Source organism: Gymnoscopelus braueri, assembly GCF_963280865.1.
Source record: "Gymnoscopelus braueri genome assembly, chromosome: 13".
Lineage (NCBI taxonomy): Eukaryota > Metazoa > Chordata > Actinopteri > Myctophiformes > Myctophidae > Gymnoscopelus > Gymnoscopelus braueri.
The window spans coordinates 21,997,326-22,025,113 of NC_137615.1; the positions used below are offsets into that span (position 1 = coordinate 21,997,326).

Genomic DNA, 27,788 nt, shown 5'->3' on the forward strand with positions numbered 1-27,788 from the left:
AAATAGCTGATCTACAAACTCATGTGTGGCATCACGAGGCATCGTTTGTAGATGTGCTATTTTTGATGCAAGACACTGGCACCCAACTACTCAGTCTTAAGGAACGCTACAGTGTAAACATTCATTCATTCTCTTCCATTCTTTGAAAAGCTTGTACACTCATACATTCATCCATGTACAGTACAAACATAGAAACTTCTTAACATACAAACTTTGGGCCTCAAGAAGGTGATAAGCACACATAGATTATTTGTTTTCATTCAAACTAATGGTGGAATGTATGTTGGTCGGTCTGTGGTTGAGAACACAAAGTTACGGTCTCTGTTGCTTTTAAATTAAGTTTTTCAAAAATGATCCCAAAACCATAACGCCTAAATTCCTTATTTTGTACCTGAAAACTTGTGGGTGGCAGATAGGACACCTTTAGTGAAAATTACAATAAACAATAAACGCAAACCCATTAATTTGTCTGCGCTCTAATGCTTTACGGGTTCTTTTTCAAGTCATATACTGTACGTACTGTAAATATTCATTAGTTGTTCCAAAATCTGTCTTTGGAAAATAATTGCCACTGTCAAATCCAGTAGATGATTTCAGTTAAATCTACAAAGTTATAACGAGCTGCCAGGTGTAAACTTATGGACAAGTTGTCCGTTCTGAGATGCAACTGTACAAGGCCTAGCCTTGGAGGGGCAGTAAACAGACAGTACCTCAGGTCCGTCCTCTTTAAGACCAGAACAACTAGTCAGTGCCTATATCATTTCAGCATTTCAATAGTCTGTTATACACAGCCAGTCTGTGCTAGTAGTCCAGCATTAAATAGTGGACTCGTTCGGTGGCCACACACTTTGTATACAAGCAGGCAGGCAGGTATTGGAAAGACATGCCTCATATTGAATTGGTCCACCGTTGATATGTTCTTCATCAGACTGTCTAAGACGTAACTTAAGGAGAGGAGGTACACTGACACCAAAGCACATTCTTAATGCCACTGCGAAGGGTGAAGACCCCGAGGTCTCCCCCAGGGACCGCCACCTGACACAATCCTCAGTGGCCTACTGGCAGAAACCACAGGGATGTGTTTGGCAGTTATGGTGTGAGGAATCCCATGAGCCCCTAGGTGGGCGGAGCCAAGCAGGAGGACAGACAAGAGGGGAGGAAACGATATCGGAAGAGGTTTGGAGAGATCTAGGACAGGAGTGGAAGACTTTGCTTTCTCCTCTTCTCTGATGTGGAAACGACACAGTGCAAGGAAGACAAACATGAAGACAGAAAGACAGACAGGTGTCTTATCCTCCACCAGATCTGAAATAGAAATAAAGGACAGTGCACAGTATAAGAGATCATTTCAGGTGGAAATAAAAACTGGTGGGGAACGCAAACGGAACTGAATGAGTGAATAGAAAAGTGAAGATGCCTGGAAGATGTTAACCACTTAAACCCGGTATACTTTGTTGTATGTTTAAACAGAAAAAAGCACACTGTGAGCTTGTAGATCTGCTATTTTTGTTGAACATTTGCTTATTTTTGCCAAATGTTCACTTATTATGACATGCCCGGAATAGGGACACAAGGGTTCATGTGGTCAAGTGCAATGCATTAGAGGTGGAAGAGGACCATTACTAGGAGTAGGGGTTAACGTGCTTTTTGGGTGAGGAAGCATTTAATTGGGCTTAATGCAACACTGAGCACTGGGGCAAGGGGAGTGGAGAGACTAATGCCACTGTGTGGAAGGGAGGGCTGACACAGATGGTGTTGCATGTAGCTGAGCCACGGGATGGGCTCTGAATAGAGGATGATGGGGTTAGCACCCATGCTGTGAGGAGTGGTGTAGCGATGTTGGATGTTGTGAGCTAAAGGGAGACATGGGTGGTGTTAAGCCAAATTTATGCCACATGGCGCTGGCCAAAAATAGTTCGAAATGTAACACGATGCGGGTGAGTTTTCTTTAGGTGAGTGACACCGTTGTGCAACAAAGTATGGGTTAAGGTTTATGGATGCCACTCTGACATGACAGGGCTTGTGGCATTATCTGGGTTGTATACCTTCCTCTTCGGATGTTCCTGTATCCAGGAAGAAACAGGAGCACATTGGGAGAAGAAACACAAGGTCAGGAGAGATATCAATAACAGTACAGGGGGAAAAAAGACAAGCAAGTAATTACTGACAGGGGCATATTATAAAGCCCATCAATGGTAAATGTGAATTAGTGATATTAGTGATATTAGTGTTGTGCAAAAGGATCATCTTATCTTGGGGTCACACTTCTTACTATCACAATTAATATAATAACAGAATGGGCTTTACACAATACCATGAAATCAAGTCATTAAATAACTATTTTCCATTTGGCTTGATCACATTGTGCTGAAATGTAACCATGGCAGCTAGTGTCAAATTTCAGACATGGGAAATCAAGCAATGAGCCAGATTATCCTATTCAAAACCCTTCTTCCCAAGTAACAGTGATGCCACCACATGCAGCAGGGCTACAAACAGTCATTATGGCACCAACCATCTCAGTCCAATAAGGTTTGATTCTGATGGGACACCACAACAGGCCTGCCACGCCCATCGTCCAGCCTGGGCTCTGATTACCAAGTGCTGCTACCTGCACACAGCTCATGCACGCATGCACAGGAACAACACGGGAACCTCTGGCCCTAAAAGGATTGTTCATGCTTCATGGGTTCATTTAAACTTGCACTCTTCAAGTTGCAAGATCGGGTTCAAACCGTATTCCAATCCTTTTAAGGCGCAGAGTATAAGCAGTAAACATAAGCAAGCATGCAACGGTGGAGCAGCGCAGAGGAAGCACGCACTGCCTGTCGGTCTAAAGCAAGCGAATGCAGTGAAATAAGGAAAGTGCTACATGTAAAGCACTTCGTAATGGGTGCATACGTTAATTCACTGCAACCATTACAATATTCCAAGACTATGTGGGGAATGAGGGGGGGGAGGAGATGAGTCGGGAACGAGGAGAGCTTCTGGATGTGGCACCAGTGATTAGTTGCATAATGTTAAGCGGCTAGGGGTTATGAACTGTGGGCTCCTGATGGGCACTGACAAGAGTGCTGTAAATGTTCCTGGCAGAAGAACACCTTTGATCCTGGCCTATCGCTTATCTGACAGAGATGAGAGATAATGGGATTGCAGAGTTCTTGTTCTTGTTCTTGTTCATTTGATCGCTATCCAAAAGGAACCCAAAAAAAGAGCGATGCTTGCTCGTGCATAATGCCAGAACGATCCAAGCAGGGGCACGCTTAACCCATTAAGACCTGAGGACGATTCTACAAATGTCTTCTAAATCCCAACAGTATTCTGAAAAAAATGATGTTTCTATTTCAGTGGTTCTCAAACTTTTTCATGTCAAGGACCCCCTATATGTATTTGGCCACGGACCCCCATCTCAAAATATTCTGTTCCAGGGAACCCCAGAAGCAAAGATTTGAGTTAAAAATGTTCGCTTTAAAACAATATATATTCAAAGATTTCCACACATTTTCACTATTTTTCAAAATAAGCAGATCTACAAGCTTGTATATCTGCTATTTTTGAATAGCCAAAGTGTAAAATAATAGCCTGACACTCAGCCTGAATTTTCATTTCGTTTCACTCCATTATTCAGTCTGAAAGCCCTCTCAATGCAGCCGATTTCTGAGATGGGGGCGTGGCCAAAGTGGGACTCTTTGGCGATTCGTTCATACTGGATTATCTCGATCCCGAAACGTCGTACAGATTTTCAACCGAGAAACACCCGCCTTCGACAGCGTCACCAGACCCTGAATGCGAGGCAAACGATTCAGGGGGTGGAGCCAGGCTAGTAAAATGTTTAGCTCAAATCAAAAAGTGACACAGATGCGTTCCAGGTCTTAATGGGTTAAGACTCCACTCCCGTTTCCCCGCCCGACCCCGCAAGTTGAGCCGATACATTGTTTCTGAGTGCTGTGAGTGGGGGTGCGGGGGTGCCTTAGGTAGAAGCAGACAGGTACACAAAGGCATGCCAGAACTCTTACTTAAATCCCCATCCTGTTCCCCCTAGGACTATAGCTGCCAGGAGAATAGCACCTGCGATGGACCCTATTATGATATTGGTGCCACTGGGACCTGCGCAGAGGAAGGAGGGGGGTGCGAGGAGGAGGAGGAATAGAAACAAAACAGCACCACTAAAAAACACACATCAGAGGACGGCATCGACAGCAACATCCACCAAAGAGATGGAGAAAACAGAGAGAGAGAGAGAGAGAGAGAGAGAGAGAGAGAGAGAGAGAGAGAGAGAGAGAGAGAGAGAGAGAGAGACAGACAGAGATCGTAAGATACCTGTGGACCAAGGAAAAAAGAGATGACGAGAAAGAGAAGAAGAGAAGGTCCAGCATGTGGGGCGGAGGTGAATAAAACAGACGAGTGGAGTTCAGGGAGAGAACGATAAAAAAAGAAATAAGGGGAGCGTTCATCTATACTAGACAACTGCATGCGCAGAGGGGGCTTTTAATTTTTTTACCCTGTTGGTCGTTTGCAGCAGAGTTCTCAAATTCTGCCCGAACCTGACCCGACCCGACGAGCCTCGGGTTCCATGAAAAAACATTGTGTATTTTAGATTTTTTTTTAATTATTATTATTTGTTTGTTTTTGTTGTTGTTTTTTTTCCTAGGTTTTTTAGGGGTTTCAGCCCTAACATTATGGTAATTGTTCGGGCCGGCCCAGTTAGGGCCCAGTTAGGGCCCAGTTAGGGCCCAGTTAGGGCCGGGCCTTAATTTTCAGGCCCGCTGAGAACTCTAATTTGCAGACAGCAAGAAAGTAACAAAGACACTTGCCTGCAAGACACACACACACACACACACACACACACACACACACACACACACACACACACACACACACACACACACACACACACACACACACACACACACACACACACACACACACACACACATGTACATACTGTAGTGTACACACTAGCTGCTAGTGACTAGCACTCACACCAACATATGACATGCACATATGCTCTACCAAACTATTTTGTTCCAATTTACTCCCACACACACCTACCCACATAAACACAACAAGAAAGACTATAAAATGCTGTGTGGACCAAACAGCCATTTCTGAGAGCTTCTCACAACTGATTCACATAGTAATTAGTTGAGCTATCCTCTCATTAGGGCAGGAAGGACACATAATATTTACACACACCACAACATTCAGTACACTGGGAGCCTGATTTAAGTCTGATTCATACTTAGTTGCGTGCCAGTGTCACGCAAGCTCACATAAGCGATCTACAAGCTCATAGGCGATCTACAAACGCATAACCGATCTACGAGCTCACTACAGTTGTGAGGCTATTTTCGGAGCATGACACGATGCACATCCAAGTATTAATCAGGCATTACAGTGATAACAGCAAGAGAATAAGGAGGGAATGAGCAGGGGGGACAGACAGACAGACAGACAGACAGACAGACAGACAGACAGACAGACAGACAGACAGACAGACAGACAGACAGACAGACAGACAGACAGACAGACAGACAGACAGACAGACAGACAGACAGACAGACAGACAGACAGACAGACAGACAGACAGACAGACAGACGGACGGACGGACGGACAGACAGACAGACGGAGTGAGTGAGTGAGTGATATGGACCTTTCTTTTCCGGGCCAGTGGGAACGGTGGGGTCAGGGATGGGGTCAAAGACGCTGCAGTCCTTCCCTGTGTAGTCCCTGTCACATATACACTTCACCTCATTACTGCAAGTCTAAGAAAGAGAGAAGGAGAGACAGAGAGATACAGAGACAAGAGAGAGAGAGACAGACAGACAGACAGACAGACAGACAGACAGACAGACAGACAGACAGACAGACAGACAGACAGACAGACAGACAGACAGAGAGAGTAAAATAAACTGAAGTCAGGGAAGGGCTTGATACACTTTGTTGCTCACATTGTCTCGCAGCCAAGTATAAATAAAATCTGTCTTGACTGTTATAAACAACACGTTGAACGGAACAGGACGTACCCCGTGGTCAAAGCAGGTGTGGCCGAAGTTAGACCCGGCACAGACGCTGAGGTTGAAGGCCGCCATAGGGAGGCAGCGTTGATCCAGACACATCATGTTGGGACCACACGGTGTGCCTTCCTCCACATAGCCCAGGTCTGAGCCATCCTCCAGCAGAGCATGGCCACCTCTGCACGCACACACACACACACACACACACACACACACACACACACACACACACACACACACACACACACACACACACACACACACACACACACACACACACACACACACACACACACACACACACACGGGTCAAAGAGGAAGATATATAGTGATTGAGAAATATTTCCCAATTTAAAGAGTATTATCCACATGAGGACTTGTCTTGCATAATGTTTTTGATTGATTGAATACTTTATTAACAAGTTTGTTAACAGCCACGGGGGCTGGTTTCCATTGTGGTCCATTGTACTCAATTCATCAGTAATATATATGATACATACAATACAATACAACAACACAACACATATCGTAAAAAGAAAACTCGGCAGCATCAAAAGGTATATTTACAGAGAAGGGAGGGGTGGGGGTGGGGGGAAGAGGATAATATTACCAAAGTGTTCAAAGGTGTTAATCCCTATTGTATTATAAGGTCAGCCACTCTTTTTAGGTTAATTTTGAGTTCATGCTCCATAATTCATATTTCTTCATGTTACAAAAGTTCTGTCTGGGTAATGAGGTCACCATGTATAATAAACCAGGGGGGGGGGGCAGTGGCCCAGATTAAACTAGGTGAAGTGGTTACAGACAGCCCACACACTCTTTTTATTGTGGATAGTGCCTCCGATTCCCCCTGGGTTGTCACATGTAGTAGAGTGGTCCACTCACTTGCAGTCCAGGTACCTGCCCTGGTGGTAGATTGTTAGGCTGGTCAGCTCCCCCTCCAGGTCTCCAAACTTTGGCTTCACTGTCATATTGGCACAGAGCAGGAAGCCACACAGCACATCCCTGAAATGACACCATAAAGAAGAGCATGGTATCGAGATCACACTTGTGCATCTCCAAGGGCTTTAAGTGATGTGAATGAAGCCTAATTTATACGTTGTCAGACAATTCAAACATGACAAATTATAAACTAAGACTAATGTGAGCGACTTACGGCTTGTTGCACTGCAGCCAGCCCACGCCCTCCGGACCAGGCCCACAGTTTCCTTTCTCCGTTCCCTCAGCGTTAAGCTTCTCATAACAGAACCGGTCTGCTGAGTCTGAAAGAGTCAAGTCACACATTAGGGTAACAACCATTTCATGTCAGGAGTGTAAGACTGCAAACCAAAGTACGTAGGTGTGTAGACATCAGAGTAATTAGCTGATCATCTTACTATAGCCCCAGAGTCCCTTGCATTGTCCATCACGTGTCTTACATCGACCTCCATAACAGCGACCCTGTAAACAAAGGGGTAACAGGTAAAGCTCAGAGGTGGGCCTGGTGATATCAGCATGAGAAAAAAATGTTTTTAATGTAGGCAGCATCACTTACTTGGCTACTATCACACAGGTATCCATCCAGTTTGTGGACATTATGTGGGCACTAAAAGGGAAAAGCATCATTATTATTGTGTTGTGTGTTCGTGTGTGTGTATTCTCATCATGTTTTTTGTTATGCTACAGTCTACTACAGTACCTGGCTGGAGTCTCCAGTGCAAGTCTCTGAGATGTCACAGTCGTTCACAGCCTCTCGACACACCGCTCCTCTCAGCTCATACTGAAAGGCAGCAACAAGAGGCCTCCGATCATCAAGTCAAATTACTTATCATACAGTCAATAAAGAATATTATAACCTGACAATGAGAATGGCAATCACTTCATTTACATGTTGACACTCATATAATGGAACTTTCTTTTTGGCATCCGTTGCTGTGACACCCCAACAAAAAACAACATTAAATACATACAGACTATGTACACATTAGAGACTAATGGGTGTGTGCTCATGTAGGGGGACTCACCCTGCAGCTGCTGCAGCAAAGGCCATTACTACACATGGCATCATGGGTCAGCGTGCACTTTTTGCAGCAGGCTCCTCCATTGCGGGCACACTCCTACAACCACACACACACAAACACACACAAGAAAACAACCCTTCCTTTATGCTCATAAACACAGCACACCCACCTGTACTAACACTGACAGCACTGACACAAAAACTAAAATAAGGAAAGATCTGCTTCTCTCCTTAGCTCATCTCTGTCCTCTGCACTTCTCCTTTAAACCCTGTTCTCACTCGCTTGAAATACGTGCAATTTACTGGTATATTCAGATTTGGCGTCCTGTGGGAACATGCGCCGATTATAAATGCTAGTATATTTCGTACTGTCCATATCACGTCACCCTACTATGTCAGAATGCCTGCATTGACACATCATCACGTGAGTGAGTATGCAATGTGTCACTTTACCATCACGACAGTGCGTCATGCTGGCGCTTAAGTAAAAGACATTCGTTCTATGAACAAACTCTTGTTCTAACAATAAAATGCTTAATAAAAACATTGTTGGTGTGAGAGATTCATTGGAAATAGTGGTTGTATGCGTACTGGTGGAGAGAAAGAGAAAGTGCGTGTGTGTGTGTGTGTGTGTGTGTGTGTGTGTGTGTGTGTGTGTGTGTGTGTGTGTGTGTGTGTGTGTGTGTGTGTGTGTGCGTGTGTGTGTGTGTGTGTGCATGCGATCGCATGTGTGCGTGCCTCTTCATGTTGGGGCGAGAGAGCACTGGATATAGTGAGAGCAAGTGTCACAGGGACGACACAAAATGTTTCCACGACCCCGATAGAACTATTGCGGCATGAACGTTCAATACGCTGCTGTCCAATATCGCAGCTACTCATTATGCCATATTAATGGATGAGACGAGGGACATACAGTAGGTGGGTAAACATTGTCATCTAACAACACATTCAACAATGCTAGTTTTTTTTTTTTTTTTTTATACTCGGAAGAGTCCATTTGATTACATTTGCACACTCTTCTGAGCTAAACCAGAACTGACAGTGAACTTTGTGACATCACCGTACGCCCACTATTAATGCCCCCCCCCCCACCACGTCATTTTCCATTCCGGCGCCTGTATCTTGAACTACAGGCACATTGATGGGGTCATTATGGGCCTAAAACTAGCTCACAAAGAAAAGATGAACCAACCGATTGGTTGCCCTACAAAAGTGTATCAACTTGTTGATACACTAAGTTGTGAAAATGCAGAACGGCAGCAGATGAATGTCAATCCACAGTTCTGCTGGGATGAAGAAACTCACCACCTGTGATCCACAGTCACACTCCTCTCCTGGTTCCACAAAGCCATTACCACACTCTGGGGGATCTAGTAGCTGAGAGAGAAACAGAGAGAGAGTGAAAGAGTGAAAAAATATAGGGTAAGAGAGTGAGTGAGAGTGAGTGAGTGAGTGAGTGAGTGAGTGAGTGAGTGAGTGAGTGAGTGAGTGATTGAGTGATTGAGTGATTGAGTGAGTGAGTGAGTGAGTGAGTGAGTGAGTGAGTGAGTGAGTGAGTGAGTGAGTGAGTGAGTGAGAGAGATACAAAATGTCAGGAGTACAGGAGGTGGCAGGGTATAAAAGATGGAAGATACATTGTGATGTCAATGGCTACTGTTCTGTAAGTAAATACTGTGTTCTGAGAGAAATTAGGACATACTAGGGATAATTAATTTGTCTATAAATAACACGGCTCGGAGGCAATCAGTTCCACTCCACTCACTCCCCACTAGAGCATGCAGACTGAGCCTCAGCACCCCCCCCCCGCCACACACACACACACACCCTCACAAAAAACGACCTCACCTTGTTGGGCTTGTTGAAGAGGCAGCTACCGCCCCCCTGCAGTACGAACTGGGTGTACTCATCAACACTGCAGCGGGAGAATTTCCTGGGAAGGTAGTATCTACAGGTGTACACACACACACACACACACACGCACGCGCACACACACACACACACACACACACACACACACACACACACACACACACACACACACACACACACACACACACACACACACACACACACACACACACACACACACACACACACACACACACACACACACACACACACACAGAGCCTGAGTCTGAGGTCACCAACACTACAAAGGGAGCATTCCCATATCTCTCTTTTCGGTTCATAGGACCTCGAATGGGTAAGTATGCACTTGTAGGTTAGCGATATGTGCTTTGCAGAAATCAATGAATGTGTGTTCAGTGAAAGCTACACTGGAATCCAGTGTAGGTTGTTAAATTACAGTGCAATATGACAGAAATAAGAGGATCAATACAATACTGTATGTAGTCTTTTATCTAGTGCAGACATTTAACCACTTAAGCCCTATTTTATACTATGTCTTATGACGTGTCGTGAAAAAATAGCAGATCTACAGTACATGCTAACAGTCGTGATGCAACACAGGAGCTTGAAGATCTGCAGTTTTTGGAAATGTTTGGATATTCTTAAAATTGTTTGAAAATGTTCACCCATTTATACTTTAACTCATGTTAGAGCCAACCACTATAATATAATGTTTCAGACACATCGAATAATAGCTGCAATTACAACTACAATTGACTTGTCTCATTGAAACCTGACTAAAAGTCAAATCAGCTCAGACAACAAAGGTCCTGCCAAAGTACAGTTTTTTTTTCACATTATTTGAATAGCCAGCATTTAAATGTATCAGTTATTTTTCACGTCAATATGTAGTGTTGATGTGGATCTTTACCCGGTGTCTTCCATGATGCAGCCCAACCAAGCATCTGGGCACCTGCAGTCTCCTGGGAATGAGGGGTGAACGAACAAGAAAAGAGTGAGGGAGGAACAAGCAGGCGAAAAGGAAATATAATACAATAATATAGATAAAATAACTGGTGATCATAATTTAAAACTGGAGCAACAATTCATCATGAGAAGAGATGATAATAAGCAGAGGAGAGGAGAGGAGAGGAGAGGAGAGGAGAGGAGAGGAGAGGAGAGGAGAGGAGAGGAGAGGAGAGGAGAGGAGACTACTGTAAGGCCTTTTATACGGTATGGATTGCTGCCTAAACATGGCAGGGAGAGACATGCAAAGGGTTTGTACAACAACCGCGCTCTCTTCCTGACACTGGAAGATGGAGTGAACATCTCTGTACCATTAGTCACCCTGACCATTTTTCAGTGAGAGTGATACTCCAATCTCTCTCTTGGTCTCTGGTGACTGATCACCAAATGGAGAAACTCTAATTATAGATGGACCCAGAGTGCTGCTCTGCCAGGCTGCGATACCAGCGCTCAGCACCCGTCCGCCAGTCAACTGACAGTCCCATCACCAGTGCTCTCTTCCTGCATCCCTTTCCTTATCCATGCTTATCTTTCACTCCTGCCATTGGTTGTGTATTCAGCACAACCCTGGATTTATGGATTTTTATGCAGTGGCACCAAAGGGGTCAGCCATCAAGAAAAGTGTTTGTCTGTATGTATGTATAGTCTCTTTCTCATATCAACACTGGAAAATGTCTGGGAAATCAGGTCAGACATTGTCCATTTCAGATGCGTTCTCACATAACTCTAAATGGTCTTATTTGATTAAGCAAGGGAAGGTGTCTGGGTAGTAACATATGCATAATGTGTTAGCTAATACCACTTAACAGCATGAGGGAGATGTGAGGATCAATTGCAATCTTTTTCGTTATTTCCTTCCACAGAACATGACATATAAATTGAACTGCTTGACACATGCAGTCTCCCATTGACACATCCATGCAAAACAAACCGTTATATGGACTGTAAAGATCAGTTAAAGGGAATAGTGTTCATCTGAAACTTGTAACTACTACTAACTACAACCCAACTTCTGTGATCAATAGTGAAATGTTGGTAAAACACAAATAACACCTCTTAACCCATGCCATAGTGATGTAGACAACGAGCTACAACCTAGTTTTCCTCAAAACGAGCCGTTCTCAGAGTTGGGCAAATAACATTGGTCTGTAAAGACGAGTGAGCAGCGTCAGTCTGAATTGAATATTAGATTGTATCTCGTTATGTTCCGACAGTAGGAAAGAGGCATTTGTGTTTTCACAACATACGCTTTCATCCCCACCATCATTATGTTCATTACCTGCTGAGCTGCGTGCGTTGTTCCATCTCATCCCGATGTTCTGGCCCAAGCTCTGGCACAGGGTGATGGCCATAGAACCCACATTCCCAAACTGGAACAGAGGAGTGTAGAAGCCAAACACACACAGAAACATCCATCATTAAATGGGAAGACTGTAACATGGCATCGCACACAGACAACAGGGACGATCCTACAGTATTAAAGGATACAGTGGTCCCTCACCTCGTTGATTCCCCCTCCCCTTGTGAGAGAGCACACCCCTCCTGTGTAGGCGGTCCCACTGCGGCCACTCTGGAATGTACGCCCTCTGGGGGATACAAACAAAAGGACAAATAGAGGGTGAACTAAAATCCATACGCACATCGACAAAAAGACTAATGTTTTAGAAAAGTAGAGCTCGCACTCCAACTGCATGGTAAAGAGAAACTTTATTTGAATACGTTTGACAACGTTTCGATCCGCAATGGATCTTCTTCAGGTCAATTTCAACCAGAATCCATAACATAAGATCTAAACATGGTCATAAAATATCCATAACTTGCGTCTATTGACATTAAGTTATATAGACGATATGGCGAATATATTGGCAATCAGTGATTGGATGAGTCCAATCGTCGGTTGTTTTTATTGGCCGATGTTTTGGACGATATTTGTCATTTTATTTAGCAAAATAAATGTATCCTAATGGTCTGCCTCCTCGAGAAAGAAACTCTTCAAATATAACCAAATTAAATGTGAAGCGCAATACAAAGCATGCGCGAAATGTTAATCAATTTGGGCCATTCTAATAATGATTGATGATGATGATGATGAAGGAACGCTCTTGTTGCGCTTATTTTCGAGTCTCGACTACAAAACTCAGTCCCCTCCCCGGTAGGTAGGCTACTGAATGTAGCGGAGGAGAGCAGAGGAAAGAGGGAATATCTTTTGCTTTCCTAGTTTTGTCTGATACTGTACGTTTCATGATAGCTGTATATATATCTTTAAATAAAAAGTTCAAACTACAGCTCTAGTTTCTGCAAATCCTCGCTGTGCATTTGCAAGCTTGATGACGCAGGAACACATGTCGCCCGGTCTCACAAGATCCAGCACTTGATACTTAACTTTTGCTGTCAAGTCTGGATATTAAAACTTGTGTCAGCTTATGTTTATATCACCAGTCAATCAATGCAATTTGAAATGTGAGTTCCTTTAGTTACAGGGGAGGGCGGCCCGGGCGGGTGATTTATCCCTCAGCGGCACGATTTATTACATCTGAATATAAAAAAAGACTGTCTGTAAAAAAGTAAACTTGGATGGGTGTGTTTGCATCGTTGCTGCAAACTGAGGTAGGCTTCTCTGCTTCAACTCAATTCACTTCATAGAATATCCTATGATGGAAGTGATATGCTTTAGAATTCTTTCTTGTCTAAACAAGTTTTGGTCAGTGAGTGAGATTGGTGCATGGCAGCAGAAATACAGTCATGCCATCTCAGCTCGGTTTGTTCATTGACAGCATGCAGTCACATTACTATAGTAACCCGACACTGCAACTGTTACAGCCGAATGTATACTTCGTCGTACGACGGGGTCGTGCTCCGGAAATAGCAGATCTACAAGCTCACAACGTGTCGTGTCCGCGTCGCGTTGTGAGCATGTAGGTCTGCTATTTTTGACACGCGACCCACTGTAGTGGGCGAAGTATAACTCGAGCTTAAAGAACTGGGGAGCTGCTCACATTATTGCATTTCTAGCGCGAATATATTTTTGGGCCGGCGGGAATATTTTGGCATATCGCCCAGCCTTAATTGACATCAACCCTATTCACACGGCAGTCATTTTGCCCCTAGGTCAATGTAAGAGCATAACGGAGTATGACATAAGCAAAATGGCTACTGTGAGAATGAAGTCAGTGAGAAGCGTTTGATTTTGATCAATATGGTTTGATTTCAATCAATGTGGTTTGATTTTGCAAGTTGCGGGTCTCTTACGAGAATAGGTGGACAGCGTCACTTTGGTCCTTGATGCTGTCCTTTCTGTATTTCATGAAGTTCTGCAGTGTTGTCAAAGGGTCCACCACCACTGGCATCAGGTTTTCCGACGACCAGGTCTCCATGGCGACCAGCACGATCCTTGTGTTCAGCTGCTCTTTATAGATCTGCGTCCCAAAAATACCCAACAGTTGGCTTTTTTGCAATGATGGCTCTGAGCTATGAGCTCCTCACTGTATTCAATGCATTCCCTTATGGACATGAGACACACTGATGATGCATGATGTGCTATCTACAGGTATATAAACTCTTCATTTCAATGGACTGTGGAAATGAGCACTTGGGATCATGATCTCTTACCGCGTCTGCCATGTTGACCACCGCTTTGGCAAAGTTCTTGGTCTGGCTGCTGGAGCGACGCAGCTGCACAAACTTGAGGAAAGACACAGAGAAGGAACACACTCACATGCCTGAAAGAACACACTGCACTGCAAGTTCATGTGTGTGACACTCACTCACACACACAAACAAACAAACACATGCATAAAAGACCAAGCTGTCGATATGCACAAAAGGAGGTTTAACTCACCATGTCATAGTCATTGACCACCATCAGCTCAATGTATTTGGTCTCGGTCGGGACCGGGGGCCTGCGGGCGTGTCTCTTGGCTCGCCTCAGCGCCCCCGAGGCCTGATGCTCCATCATTTGGTCTGGTCTGTCATCATCGCCACCACCGGCACTGTAACTATCCCACTCGCCATCCTCCGTACAGTCTGGACACACAAGAATACAGAGATGAAATGCGATCATACTGATGAATTTGCGTGGTGGATTCCCATAGTCTGCAGTCTGATAGCAGGCAAAGACAGCGATTTGAATTATAAAAATAAAAGGTCTTAGTACAGAGTTACAATTTTGAATAACACTGTTAATGTTGTAGTTTCACAAATGTACCAGGGCAGCTGGGGGACAATCTAACGTCAGGCATCCGGCGGATCAAGTGAGCACCATCATCCTAGAGCAGAGCACAAATAACAAGATAAGACAACAACACACATCAACATCTATATCGTCGCTGTCGGGCAGAAACCTCATATCTCCAAGTTTCGAATATCTAAAATGTTTTTTTCGTAAATTAATGCCCTACTTCATCATACAAGAGTGTCACACAAAAGTAGTGAAAATAGCAGATCTACAAGCTCACAATGCCTCGCGATGCAACGTGCTATTTTCACAATTTTAAATCGTTTTTAAAATAATAATAAAAAAGGTTTTGGACATACAGTAGAAGGTTTCCACCCGACAGCGGTGATATTCATTACCCTAATCATTAGAACCAAATATTACTCTCCTACGGCCAATAACCTCTGCCCTACAGCACCTTTCAGAGACAACCACTCACCTGATTACTCCTATTGAGTATAGGTTCAATCCCATAGGAGAAGAAGCCGTCAGAGAACATGCCACTGAGGATCAACAACAATAGAAAGACAGTGAGAGAGGGGAGGGGGGTTAATAAAATAAATAAAGGCAGGTTAACAATGACAGCAGAGTGGTATGAGCAGCACAGAAAACATTTTACAGTACAGTACAGTACAGTACAGTACAGTGTGTAATGATAGAGGGACTCACCATAGGCCATGGCAGGTGGATAGAGCTGCCCAGGAGTCTGGTAAGTCTCTCAACCTCCCCTGGTAGTAGCAGTGTTCCCCTCCCTGCAGATTAAAAGCACAGCGCACCAATGTTACGCTCTGCACACGACACCAAAACGCAGGTTTCTACATGACTGGGTTTAAAGGTGGGCTCTTGCAGTTCATTTGGCATCCTGATGTTTCAGCGATGCTGAGAAAAATACTCTCACTGCCTCTGCACACACATCGAATCTTCCTCGTCCCACTATGGTGCTTACGGCGTAGTTTGTGACCTACTTGTGCTGCACGAAGCTACATACTACATCTGCTCCACTGACAATAGAGGTGTATCTTGCAAATGGGAGCTCTTCAATAAGTCAACACTTGAGGTGCCCCTGCAGTCAGAGTAATTTGTGATGAGAGTGAAACATGGTGGAGTAACAGCGTGAGTAAGAGGGCTTGAAATAGCCCTTCCCAGGCAAAATACAATGTGGAACAAACATTAGAGCAAAGAAGCAAAGTACATTGAGTAGATAATGTAAGGAACACTGATATGTTCTTTCCCGACCGACCTCTCAAAACCTTGACGACCTCAATGGTGGCCTTGTCATTTATCTATCTCTAACAAAAACAATTTTGAAGTGGATTTTTTTTACCTCAACATCAACTTTATACAGGTTTGATTAGAAAGGTAAGCACCATTGGTTCGTTCAACAGTGTTGGGGTAAATCATTACTTGAAAGGGAACTTGGGTAATGCACATCGACTGGTGGGTGCTGGGCTAAAGAGGCTTCAGTTCAAAAAGGTAGAGCCTGCACACCAAAGCAGGTAATTAACTATTAAAGGTTATTAACTGACAACGTTTCGATCCGTTGTGGATCTTCTTCAGGTCATGTGTAAATACACACAAGTTTACTCCTTATAATGATGTACTCCGTTGTCTGTCACCCCCACTGTGTGCCACCCCCCACATAATCACAGCAGGTGCAACACATCACCCCTAAAGTGACCTAGATGGGATTTCTTTCTCTTTTTCTTCATATTCACTATCACAGTATCAAAAAGTCATGACAATGTGTATGGAATAGAGAACATAATGCAAATAGACAATAATAAATTAATGTAAATAAAGCAGCTTTGTTTTCATTATTGTCATTATTTGCTTTATTTGCATTATGTTCTCTGTTCCATACACATTGTCATGTCTTTTTGATACTGTGATAGTGAATATAGTCCGAGTTGAAATATGAAGAAAAAGAGAAAAAATATGAAACTAGAAAAAGTGCTCCTCGGAGCACAGGTCTCCGCCAGGTCAGGTAGGTTATTGTGGCCTCCTGGTGGCGCTATAATAGGCCAATGTTTAAAGGGTACCATTTGTTCTTAGGCCTTGCACGGCAATCGGACACTGCATTCAAGGTTTGAGGCATTTTGTGCAACATTTCTTTTTGCTAAATTAGACCTGCTGGTGGCGCTATAACAGGCCAATGTTAAAAGGGTGGCATTTGTTCCTCAACATAGTGTGAATGTGCGTGCAAAGTTTGACCGCAATCGGACGGTGCGTTCATGATTTGCAGAATTTTGTTCAAAACAAGCCACTACTGCAAACTTTAGATGTCAATCTTAGCCAATGAGGATGGAATATGAAAAATCCGTCTTGATCACATGACTATGGAGATCATGTGTACCGATTTGCGTGAAATTTTGATAAAATCGGAAGGAGTAATATAAAGAAATGTGTTTTACATAAGTCGGCCTCCTGGTGGCGCTATAAAAGGCAGATGGGAAAAATGCAGGGCAAAGGTTTTTCCTTGACCTCTAGGGAGTGCGCATACAAAGTTTTACACAGATCGGTGCAGTTATAGGTAAAAACATGAATCGGCCTGTTATAGCGCCACCATGAGGCTGATTTGAAAATGTTCAAGTGGCATTTCTTCCTCGGCATAGTGGAAATATGCGTGCAAAATTTCACCGAAATTGCATGCTGTGTTCATGATTTGAGGCATTTTGTTGAAAATAGAGCACTCCTGCAAACTTTGGAAGCCATTTTTAGCCAATCAGGATGGAATATGAAAAATCTGAAAGACAAGTTTTGTTTAATGACTATAGAGATACTGTGTACCGATTTGCGAGATTTCTGGACAAAATCTGTAGGAGTACTGTCAAAAAATATGTTTTGCACAAATCGGCCTCCTGGTGGCGCTATAAAAGGCCCATGTGAAAAATGTGGGTCAGAAGTTCGGAATTGGCATCCAGGGAGTGTGTGTGCACAGTTTCGCTGCGATCAAGCCAACGGTGGCGGAGATTAGCTGGTGACAGACGGACGGACGGACGGACGGACGGACGGACACACGGACACACGGACGGAGGGTAAAACATACTCTCTCGCCATGCCTTTCGGCCTGGCGGAGACAATAAAACTAGAAATAGAAAACACTTGAATGTCTGACAATCCACAGACCTAGACAGGCCATTATGACCTTTTGTCTGGTGAGAAAACAAAGAAAAAAGTAACCATATATTTTAAATGATTGTAACTGGTTTGCACTATGTAGTGAGTATTCAATGTATTTTGTAGACACTGAGCCAATGGGTTCCCATCTAGGTCACTTTAGGGGTGATGTGTCGCACCTGCTGTGATTATGTGGGGGGTGGCACACAGTGGGGGTGACAGACAATGGAGTACATCATTATAAGGAAGTAAACCGGCGTGCATTTTCACATGACCTGAAGAAGATCCACAACGGATCGAAACGTTGTCAGCTAATAAAGAAGTACCTTTTACCTACTTTTGCGCGCGGGCTCAAAGTAAAAGTGTTAAGTAAAGCATTACTTAACACATTACGTACTGTGACAAAGTGATGTGACATTACTTCTACAAATTGGGTAATATTACAGTTACAATGTCAAGTAATGCATTACTTTCATAAACTCTGTGACTTTTTCAGTTTTAGTGCCCGTTTCAACAATGGCCCTAAAACGGATGGAGTAGGATGGCTGCCTGTCGGACATGGTTGGGGAGGCCCCGTCCTCTTAGGTTCTGGTGGTCTTCAGTGTGGTTGTGTCCACAGACAGGGGGGAGATGGAGCCATCACTGTTGACTGGGTGGAGTGTGTGAGGAAGATTTCAGATTTATTACAGCTGAGTTTAATAAAGTTCAGTTGCTTCCGTGATGTTGTATCTGCAAGGCAGATGGTGAGGGTGGAGTGGGTGCCTTAGGTGATGGTCTTGGAGGAGAGGTAGAGTTGGGTGTCATCAGGGTTAGCGGTGGAAACGGAGGCCATGTTGGCAGAGGATCTGTCCAAGAGGTAGGATGTACAGGATGAAGATGAGGGGACCAAGCACTGAACCCTGGGGAACACCGGACTGGGATTTGCAGTTGTTTATGGCAAATATTGTGACATACATTTTTACTTTCAATTGAAAATAAGTAAAAGGTAATATGAATCGTACAATAAATGCACAAAATCCCTGTCCATGTGTCCATCCGTCTGTAATTCACGTATCTCGAGAACCGTCCGTCCGTCCGATCGACCGACAGACTACAGTGGTCCAGGACTGCCGCTATGCTCATATGTGGGCATGCCCATATATGGAGTACGCTGAGGTCATCAATATGATGTCATAGACTGGCCTACCGTTATAATGGGTTTGCATAACCGAGTGATGCATGCATTTCCAACTTGCATTGTTCGTGACTTGCAGTCTTCCAGTCTAGTGTACTGTTGGCAAAATTGTGAAAGTAACTTCCTCAACACTTATTCAACTGAATTTTGTAAGGCATCTGCACACCGCCACAGCCAAGCATAGTGAATGAGCACAAAACTCAAGTATCTGTGTTGTCAGACAATTTGATGTTGTCAGTAAAAGTGACATAAGTAGTGAATTGACACAATATCATGTCCACTAGTGGCAGAGCTTTAAGGGATGTCAGGTCCCAGCTGAGTGACAATCTGATCTGGGTTCAGGCCTCCACTCCTCCCTAGTCCCTACTGCTTTTTGGAACAAACCATCTGTCTACGCACGGTAGACACAACAGCACACACACGCATATACATACACGTAAATGACTCATTCTGATGCCAAAGCCCATCCTGCCTTTGTATCAACTGGCATTTAGTCCCGTTTTCTCTCCTCCCTTATTCCATCTCTCCTCCTTTTCCCTCCCTCGCACTCTTTCATTCTCTTCTCTGCCAAGAACTTAATGACACCACTGAGCGGACACGTTGCTATGGAAACAACCCATGATTGGTCGGGGTGGCTGAGGGAGAGTTGGGAACTAGAGTGGGTGGGGGCGCGGCATACCGGGGGTGGGGGCTGGGAGGGGTAATGGGGGGGCAGATAATATCACATTTGTACATTTGTACAGTGAAATAAAATAAAGAGCACCACTCTTCCCTCCTGGCTAGCAGAATACAGTGACATTCCTCTGGTCTATCCCCACTTCCACCGGTCTACATCACAACGTCATGGCTTTCATCCATTATTTTCCTCTCTCAGCTCCAGACAGCTCTGTGCTCACACTGCAGACATTCACTGGCTTATTTCATACCCATCTGAGAAAGGCAACAGGAAAGGCAGACAAGAACAAGTCTCTGATGTACCTACTAGTGCCTAATACTGCTAGAAACTTCACACACAGCACTTTTCACATAAAGAGCACAAAGCACTTTCCACTTGAACCCAAGCATCCCTATTCCGGGGGTAACATTCGCCCCCCAAATAGAAGATTTACAAGCTTGTGAGCTTGTGAATCTGCTATTTTCGGTGAATAGGTTTGGTGTAGAGGGGAAAAAAGCAGTCCAAGTACAGAGCCAAAGTTTAGTACTGAGGGTTTAAGTGGTTAAATATAAAACTGGAAAATATGATAGACTAATAGCAATGATAAAAGATCGGTAGCAATTAAAATGTTGATTTGGGGATTCTGTAAAATGTCTACGTTTGAGGACCTAAGAAGGCTTGACCTAGCATAATAACATTCGATTTCTTTAATTCCACCAAACACAAGATAAGTTTGAGTACTACTGTATACAGTATGATCAGTTGTGAAAGTGGTGTGTAACATATACTACCAAACCTTTGGGTTTATTTTACAGCCGAGCATCATAATTCTACTCAAGCTGAAGCCACATGTCACAGCTTTGGTAAACATTGGACACTTCTGGTACTGTAAATTGGGAAGAACTGCTTTCATTATCTAATTAACAATTAGATATGGCTCAGCAATCAATTGTCAATTGTTGACACAAAAGGGTCCTTCTATTTATTTAACAGGCCTGGGGTCTTCATAACAATAGAGAAGTCCGAAGTCTCGTCAAATCACACTCATAATTATACAGATACAGAAATCAGATTACATACGTTTAACATCGGTTCATATTAACAACTCCAACTTGTGCCAAGCACGTAGGCCTATACATCCAGTTTGGTACATTGGGTACAGAACAGAATATTCTTTGTCACAGTAAGGCTATGTTCAGCTCAACCAGTACACCCGAATAATAAGTAACCTGTTACCTGATACCAAATGGATGGGGGGAAAAAAATCACACTATCAACCATTTTGAGTCTGCTCAAAATTTGGTCTGCACACTTCCACACCTACACAGATATTCTTACCATAGACTGTGAGGGTTTTCTGTCTTCATTAAAGTGCCGTTCCACATATTCTGAGGACAGGAGATGGCTGAAAAGAGAGGCATTCCATTTTTTCCATTAACATTAAATACTCAAGAGATGGGACATAACAGTGCAATTATTTCTCCCCCTTCCCCCTCCATCTCTCCCTCTCTCACTTCAAAATATAAAAAATGATCAGTGTACGTTATATAAATTAACTTCATGTACAGTATCGTAGCTGATAAGGGTTACCTTGCTAAGGTCAAAATTTAAGCCATGGAATCTCCTGAATAATAAATCACAATAATCCAGGCCACTCTCTCTAGTCATTCTCCTCTGGGTAAGAGTCTACTCTACACTAACCAGTGGTGGAAAAAGTACTCAAATGCTTTACTTAAGTAAAAGTATCAATACTGCAATATAGAAATACTCTGTTACAAGTAAAAGTTCAGAATTCAAAAATGTAAAAGTAAAAAAGTATTGGCATCAAAATGTACTTAAAGTACCAAAAGTAAAAGTACTAAAATGTTTGAAAACAGCAGATCTGTTGTGAGCTTGTAGATCGTCTATTTTCAAATAGCCTATGTATAAAATAGGGCTAAAGTGGTTAATGTATGTTTCATAATATCATAATTTATATCTGCAAAGTAACTAGTAACTAAAGTTTTCAAATAATTGTAGTGGAGTAAAAGTACAATATTTGCCTCTAAGATGTAGTGGAGTAGAAGTGAAAGTATTGGAAATTGGAAATACTCAAGTAAAGTACAAATACCTCAAAATTGTACAGTACTTAGTTACTTTCCACCACTGGTAAGAGTCTACTCTACACTAACAACCTCTTTACCTGTCAGTGCTGTGTGTGTGCAAGCGCATGCGTGCATGCGTGCACTAACATTGGTATTCACCTACACATCCTGTCATGTAACATAACAGAGGTGCTAAAAAAATGCATTTACTAATGAAGGCAGTTGAGGAAATGCTAATGCTGACATGACATAATGATTATACTGTACTGATGCAAGTTGTAACAGTGTCAGATATATAGTATATTATATACTCACTGGTTTAGCTCCAGATCCAACATGAAGGTGTGCCCAAACCCTTCTACCTGGAAGGAGGCCTGGGCTAAGTGAACTGGCTGAAAGACAAAGACGAGACACAGGTTTCAGTTTAACCACTTCAAGTCTTCAGCCCTATTTTATACTTTCACCAATTTTCACAAATACCCCAAATTGCAGATATAGAAGCTCACAATGTGTCACACTGTGACGTGTTTTGAGCTGCTATTTTCAAAACAAATTGAGCAGTTAAAACCTTTTCACCTGTAATGCCACTTTCCACGTTGAAAGTGGCATTCCTATTTAACAGCCCCACAGCATGTGTGACCATTCTGTCACCGCAAAATAAATAATCCAATTTAGAAAAACTCCCATGAATAATTCAACACAGGATCAATATAGCGCATGTGGTCTAAAAGCATTTCGGCGGCCAACAATAACATTATGATTGATAAAGTCTCCATTGATCTACATTGGCCGCCCACATTGCAGCAGGCAAAGTACCGTGGCCTTTTGAGAGTTTCACAATAAAGATGGATGGAGAAGGGGCAGACAGAAGGCGTGGAGGAGGAACACTAAACTTTACGGATCCATCTACATTAGCTGGTGGTGCGGCAGCACCCCTATGGACACCTGCCAAAAGGGTGAGGATGCCAGGCAACAGTCTTGCTGGCTGAGAGACTGAGAGATTTACTACAGACTAAACAGCATGTCTCTTCAGCAACACTCAGTGCCACGCATTGCTTTGATCGCAGCAAGCAGCCACTGATAATTCAGTGTGCAGGAAATCTGCTGCAGTGAATCACTGGCTTTTACGGAAGAAACATATCACCATTCAGGAGTTATTCCCTACATACAACTGTACTTTATTCTGGCCTGGGAGTCCACTTGCTGCTTTCCAGAAATTATCATAACCAAGTATAAAGAAGTCAGTAGTTTGCTGTAAGTCGTATAACATTGCTAATAGCAATGAGAATTTGAATCTGGTTCCCCAAATAGCTTAGGTTACCCTTCCCTGCTTGGAGTTCATATACTGTAGATATCAATATGGAAAGAGGAAAATGTACAGTTATAATTATACCTTATTTGCTACATGACATACATTTTGTAACTGCACAACACAATCTCATAACTTAAATAGAAACATTTAACAAAACAGGGGAAATTAAACTACACTAAGAGTCCAAAAGCCCCCGCTATCTACACCCAACCAGACTATGCTTTGAAAAAACATTTCCATCCTTACAGCCTCACGCTCTCACTAGCGGACAACAAATTAAACATAGAATATCATTATTTGGGTAGGATATATTATGTGAATCTGCCTGTTATAGTGCCACCATAAGGCTGATTTGATAAATGTAGGGTGGCGATTCTTCCTTGGCCTAGTGGGAATGTGCATGCATAGTTTCACAGCAATAGGACGCTGCGTTCATGATTTGAAACATTTTGTTCAAAACGGGCCATTCCTGCAAACTTTGAAAGCCAATCTTAGCCAATCAGGATGGAATATGAAATATCTGACAGATCCGTCTTGATCACATGACTATAGAGATCATGTGTTCCGATTTGCATGGTGTTTGGACAAAGTCTGTAGGAGTAATATAAAAAAGGTGTTTTGAAAAAAATGGCCTCCCGGTGGCGCTATAACAGGCCAATGTGAAGGAGTTGGGGCAAAGGTTCTGCTCTGGCCTCCAGGGAGTGTGCGAGCACAGTTTCACACCAATCGGGGCCAACATGCCGGAGATTAGCTGTCTGCAGACAGAATGACGGACGGACGGACACACACACAGACAGGGGCAAAAACATGGCTTCGGCCTGGCGGAGACAATAAAGTACCATAATAAAAAAAACTCCAAAGTGCTTGTGGCCTAAGGATGACACTGGAGGAAAGGCCATGGTGTCATGAAAATCAGTACTGGCCATTGTCTGGGGAGCAGATTCAAGGCAAGTCCGACATATTCATCCTTAAGGATTGGCCAGGCGTGCCAACAAACACAATTGGCAGTGTGTGGTAAACTGGCGAAGGATCATGTCTTGTACTAGCAGTCGGGAGTGGGTGCCTGTTCAGCGGGAAGGGTATCTGGGAGAGATAGCGTGCACCTCTGCACACGTTACCCTCTCCCAGTGAAACTTCTTGCTGTCGGGTGTAAACAAGTGGCTGGTGAGTGGTGACTCCATGTGTAACGGAGGATGCACACTACCAAGGCCAACAGTGGGAGGGTTGGCACTTGGCAGAAAACATGATACTGCATTATTAAACCTCTGGGGACATGTTTTGTTGTAGCATTATACAATCACTGATGGTTTCATTTGCTGCAGAAACAACATCCACCTACTGTATACCAACTACATCCTGACTATACCTGCATTTGATTCTGTTTTCAGGTTTGTATTATACTCTGTAAAAAGAAGAAAAAAATCTATCCTGAGTGTCTCCATCTCCATGATAATGAGAAACTGTGCAATATACTGTATGTGAAGAGACACGCAAGTGTGCAATATTAGCTGCAAAATATGCTGAGAAACAAGTTATTATATCTGTAAAAATATATGATCAGCTTCCCATTCTATTCTATCTACTAATCTGGACTCATTCCTTCCATACACTATAGGCAACTCTTCTGTCCTGTATGGTCATGAGTTGAATTTAATTATATTGATGTGGATATGCATGTTATTGCATATTTATTGCTAATTATTTGTTAATGTGTATTGTATCTTCTGTACTGCTATGGCATTATAGATTTTTCTCATCTATCATGCCAATAACGCTTTGAATTTGAGAGAGAGAGAGAGAGAGAGAGAGAGAGAGAGAGAGAGAGGAGAGAGTAAAAGCAAAGAAAGTGCCCCAGAGTCGTCTTGAGCCATGCAGCACTTTTCATAGACCTGTTTAATAATGGATGGGGACATACTGTACTTCAACACACCACTGTATAATGGAGGACTCAGGGGTTCAACACAGCAGCTGGATAATAATCAGACTAGATATCTTAATATTTCAAAAAGGCCTGTGCTTCATCAAAGTGGCAATGAAGACAACCAAAAACATTGTCTCTGCCTGTAACTCTGCGTGAGTTGACTCTGTGCAAACAAAGAACACTGCTTATAGTATCCAATTGATGCATTTCTTGGCTTAGACATCATTGTGTTCATCTGTCGGCCGTGTCGGGATCTTCAAAGAATAAATGGGTCAGAATTCAGAAACATCTATGAGAAAAGATTGCAGCAAGCCACCCCCCTGCACTCAGTCATCCTTGTCTAGCTCCAACAGCGTGAGGCAGAGATCTGAGCGTGGCACTGCTTCACAGAAGGGAAAGGTATAGGTTCCCATCAGCCGAATGCCAGAGTCACTTTAAACTAGTGACACACCCACAGCACAGTGGCCTGCACTGACCCAGAGATAAAAAGTTTGTGTGGAAAAGTCTGTTCCAGAGCAAACTGAGCGGTGAGATGGAAGATGACTGATTTAAGCAGTAACACCAGGTGTGACTGCTTAAATCAGTCATCCTCCATTCCACAGGAGCAAATCACTGTGCGTTTTAATTTCACAACCGTTGGCCAACATGAATAAAAACAAGGTGGGACGGGGGGGCATTATGAGGCTACCTTGACTAACAACTTACCAGTGTGTCTGCTGTCCCATTCTTCACCCTGGTATCCAGGTAGTCATGAGCCATTTCTTCCTCCGACCCGATCTGCTGCACAAGCCTCTTAGGATAGGTGACCTCGGCCGCAGGGTCTCTGCTGTCTGTCCTCCCAGTCCCCACCGAAGAGAACCAGTCCCATACACTCGCATCTTCTTGCACCGAGGTCCTATCCTCGCCTGTATACAGGATAGAGTGGGTACACAATCAATTAACTTAAAATGTAACATTAATCAACTTACATGAAGCATATATCAGTAAAAAAAATATAAAACCAATGTTTTGTTTTGTCGTTTTCAAAACAAAAGCCTATTAGACTGACATCACATTTAAAGCTTCACGCGAGGCAGGAGGATAGGCTATGGTTGTCTATGGTGGAAATGTGTTGATGCAGCGAATGTTCCGGACCAGTAGCCACGGAGCTTGGCACCGAAATACGAAACAATAATCCAAAAAAAAGGTTACACTACAGAAGAAAAAAGTGATTGTTGAAAACTGTTGTAAAGGAAAAGGGTGCTCTGTCCTCGTCCATCCATCCATCCATCCGCGCCTCCTTACCTGAAACGGCGAGCCTCTCGCCCACTGCAGCAAAGACCAAGCACAGCACCGCCAGCATGATATTCACATGATAGTCCCCAGGATTAACATCGAGAGCGTCCAAATGTCACAATTTAACCCACTTGATGAGGAAAAACGACGCGCGGAGAGTTGTGGCGAGCATCCAAGTGAAGCCGTTAAATCTCTTGACGACGAACGCCTCGTCAGTGTCCTCGCAGTGATCAGCTCCAGTCGTGCGGGATTTGCATATGTGAATGAAGGATGAAACATACGCCGGAGCAGCAGTGGAGCTGACCCACGTAACGTAGCCTATAGGCCTAGAAATGGATCACGATGGATGGGGAGGGGGGGCTTGGATAACACGGGAAGTTCAGTGCGCACGGACGCATGATTCCGGGAGTGCGGAGGTGTGTTGTTATAGCCTACCTAGGAGAGTACGGGTGGATGGGGTTGTGTATAATGTATGCGGTATGCGGACACGGAGCATATAAAATGAGGAGAATTGTGTTGGGTCTGCGGTGATGAAGACACGTGGGACCAGAGTACCCTCCTCTCATCTCTGGCCAAGCATCCTCCCGTTGCCATGCAGTTGTACTACTCTGCGCACCACAGGAAGGATATGCGACAGTCTGGGTGAGGTGGGACGAGAACCAGGCAAAAAGGGATCCAAATTAAGAATTAGACTATTTTTTACTTATTTTTTTTTCTTCAAATTTGATGTATGCAGTAAAATCCTCAGTGTTCATTTAACTCAGAGTGTAAAAATGTAAAGGGCCCGTTTGGTTACATTTGTAGCCTACAATCTCTGAGTTACAAATGGATAAATGTGTGCTTAATATTTTATTGTCCATTTAAACACAGGAATCCTCTAATGTGCTGACACAAAGAGTAGACCTGCGAAGTCTTCTCTCATGCCTAATTGCAACTATTAGGCAGATTTCACCTGAAGTGCAACCACTAGATCAGCTAACAACACATCATCAAGAATGTTGTCCGAGCCTTCCCTAAGAATGGAGTTTAGGTAGCATGTTGTTTATGAAGATTGTTTACCTGGTATCCAAGTTTCTTCAAGGCACCCCTTTGTTCTCTCTCTGTTAAGTCACTCTGGATACGTGTCTGCTAAATGCCTAAATTGTA

At 43.5% G+C, this 27,788-nt stretch overlaps 1 protein-coding gene across 1 annotated transcript; it reads right to left on the minus strand.

Annotated features, from left to right (window-relative positions):
* Positions 1–1,163: 1,163 nt before the first annotated feature.
* LOC308098506 (disintegrin and metalloproteinase domain-containing protein 11-like) lies at positions 1,164–26,839 on the minus strand. The gene is made up of 26 exons (XM_080446894.1): positions 26,652–26,839; positions 26,073–26,272; positions 22,450–22,526; positions 21,389–21,455; positions 15,774–15,856; positions 15,544–15,607; positions 15,096–15,156; positions 14,730–14,914; positions 14,501–14,572; positions 14,141–14,307; positions 12,393–12,477; positions 12,171–12,261; positions 10,797–10,848; positions 9,863–9,962; positions 9,323–9,394; positions 8,022–8,114; positions 7,697–7,777; positions 7,553–7,603; positions 7,395–7,458; positions 7,175–7,280; positions 6,904–7,023; positions 6,028–6,196; positions 5,655–5,766; positions 4,017–4,107; positions 2,046–2,063; positions 1,164–1,305 (listed from the first exon to the last, which is right to left on the minus strand). Exons 1-26 carry the CDS (start codon positions 26,707–26,709, stop codon positions 1,290–1,292), a joined length of 2,355 nt encoding a protein of 784 aa, XP_080303020.1. The 5' UTR covers positions 26,710–26,839; the 3' UTR covers positions 1,164–1,289.
* Positions 26,840–27,788: the final 949 nt, after the last annotated feature.

Bases quoted from the DNA above. Each gene is read 5' to 3' on its own strand.
- LOC308098506 (XM_080446894.1), bottom strand. From the start codon at position 26,709: ATGCTGGCGGTGCTGTGCTTGGTCTTTGCTGCAGTGGGCGAGAGGCTC. The intron at 14,573-14,729 runs GTGAGTTAAACC...TCTTTCCTCAAG, and splicing joins TGGTCAATGACTATGACATG to TTTGTGCAGCTGCGTCGCTC. The intron at 10,849-12,170 runs GTAATGAACATA...CCTCATTCCCAG, and splicing joins CAACGCACGCAGCTCAGCAG to GAGACTGCAGGTGCCCAGAT.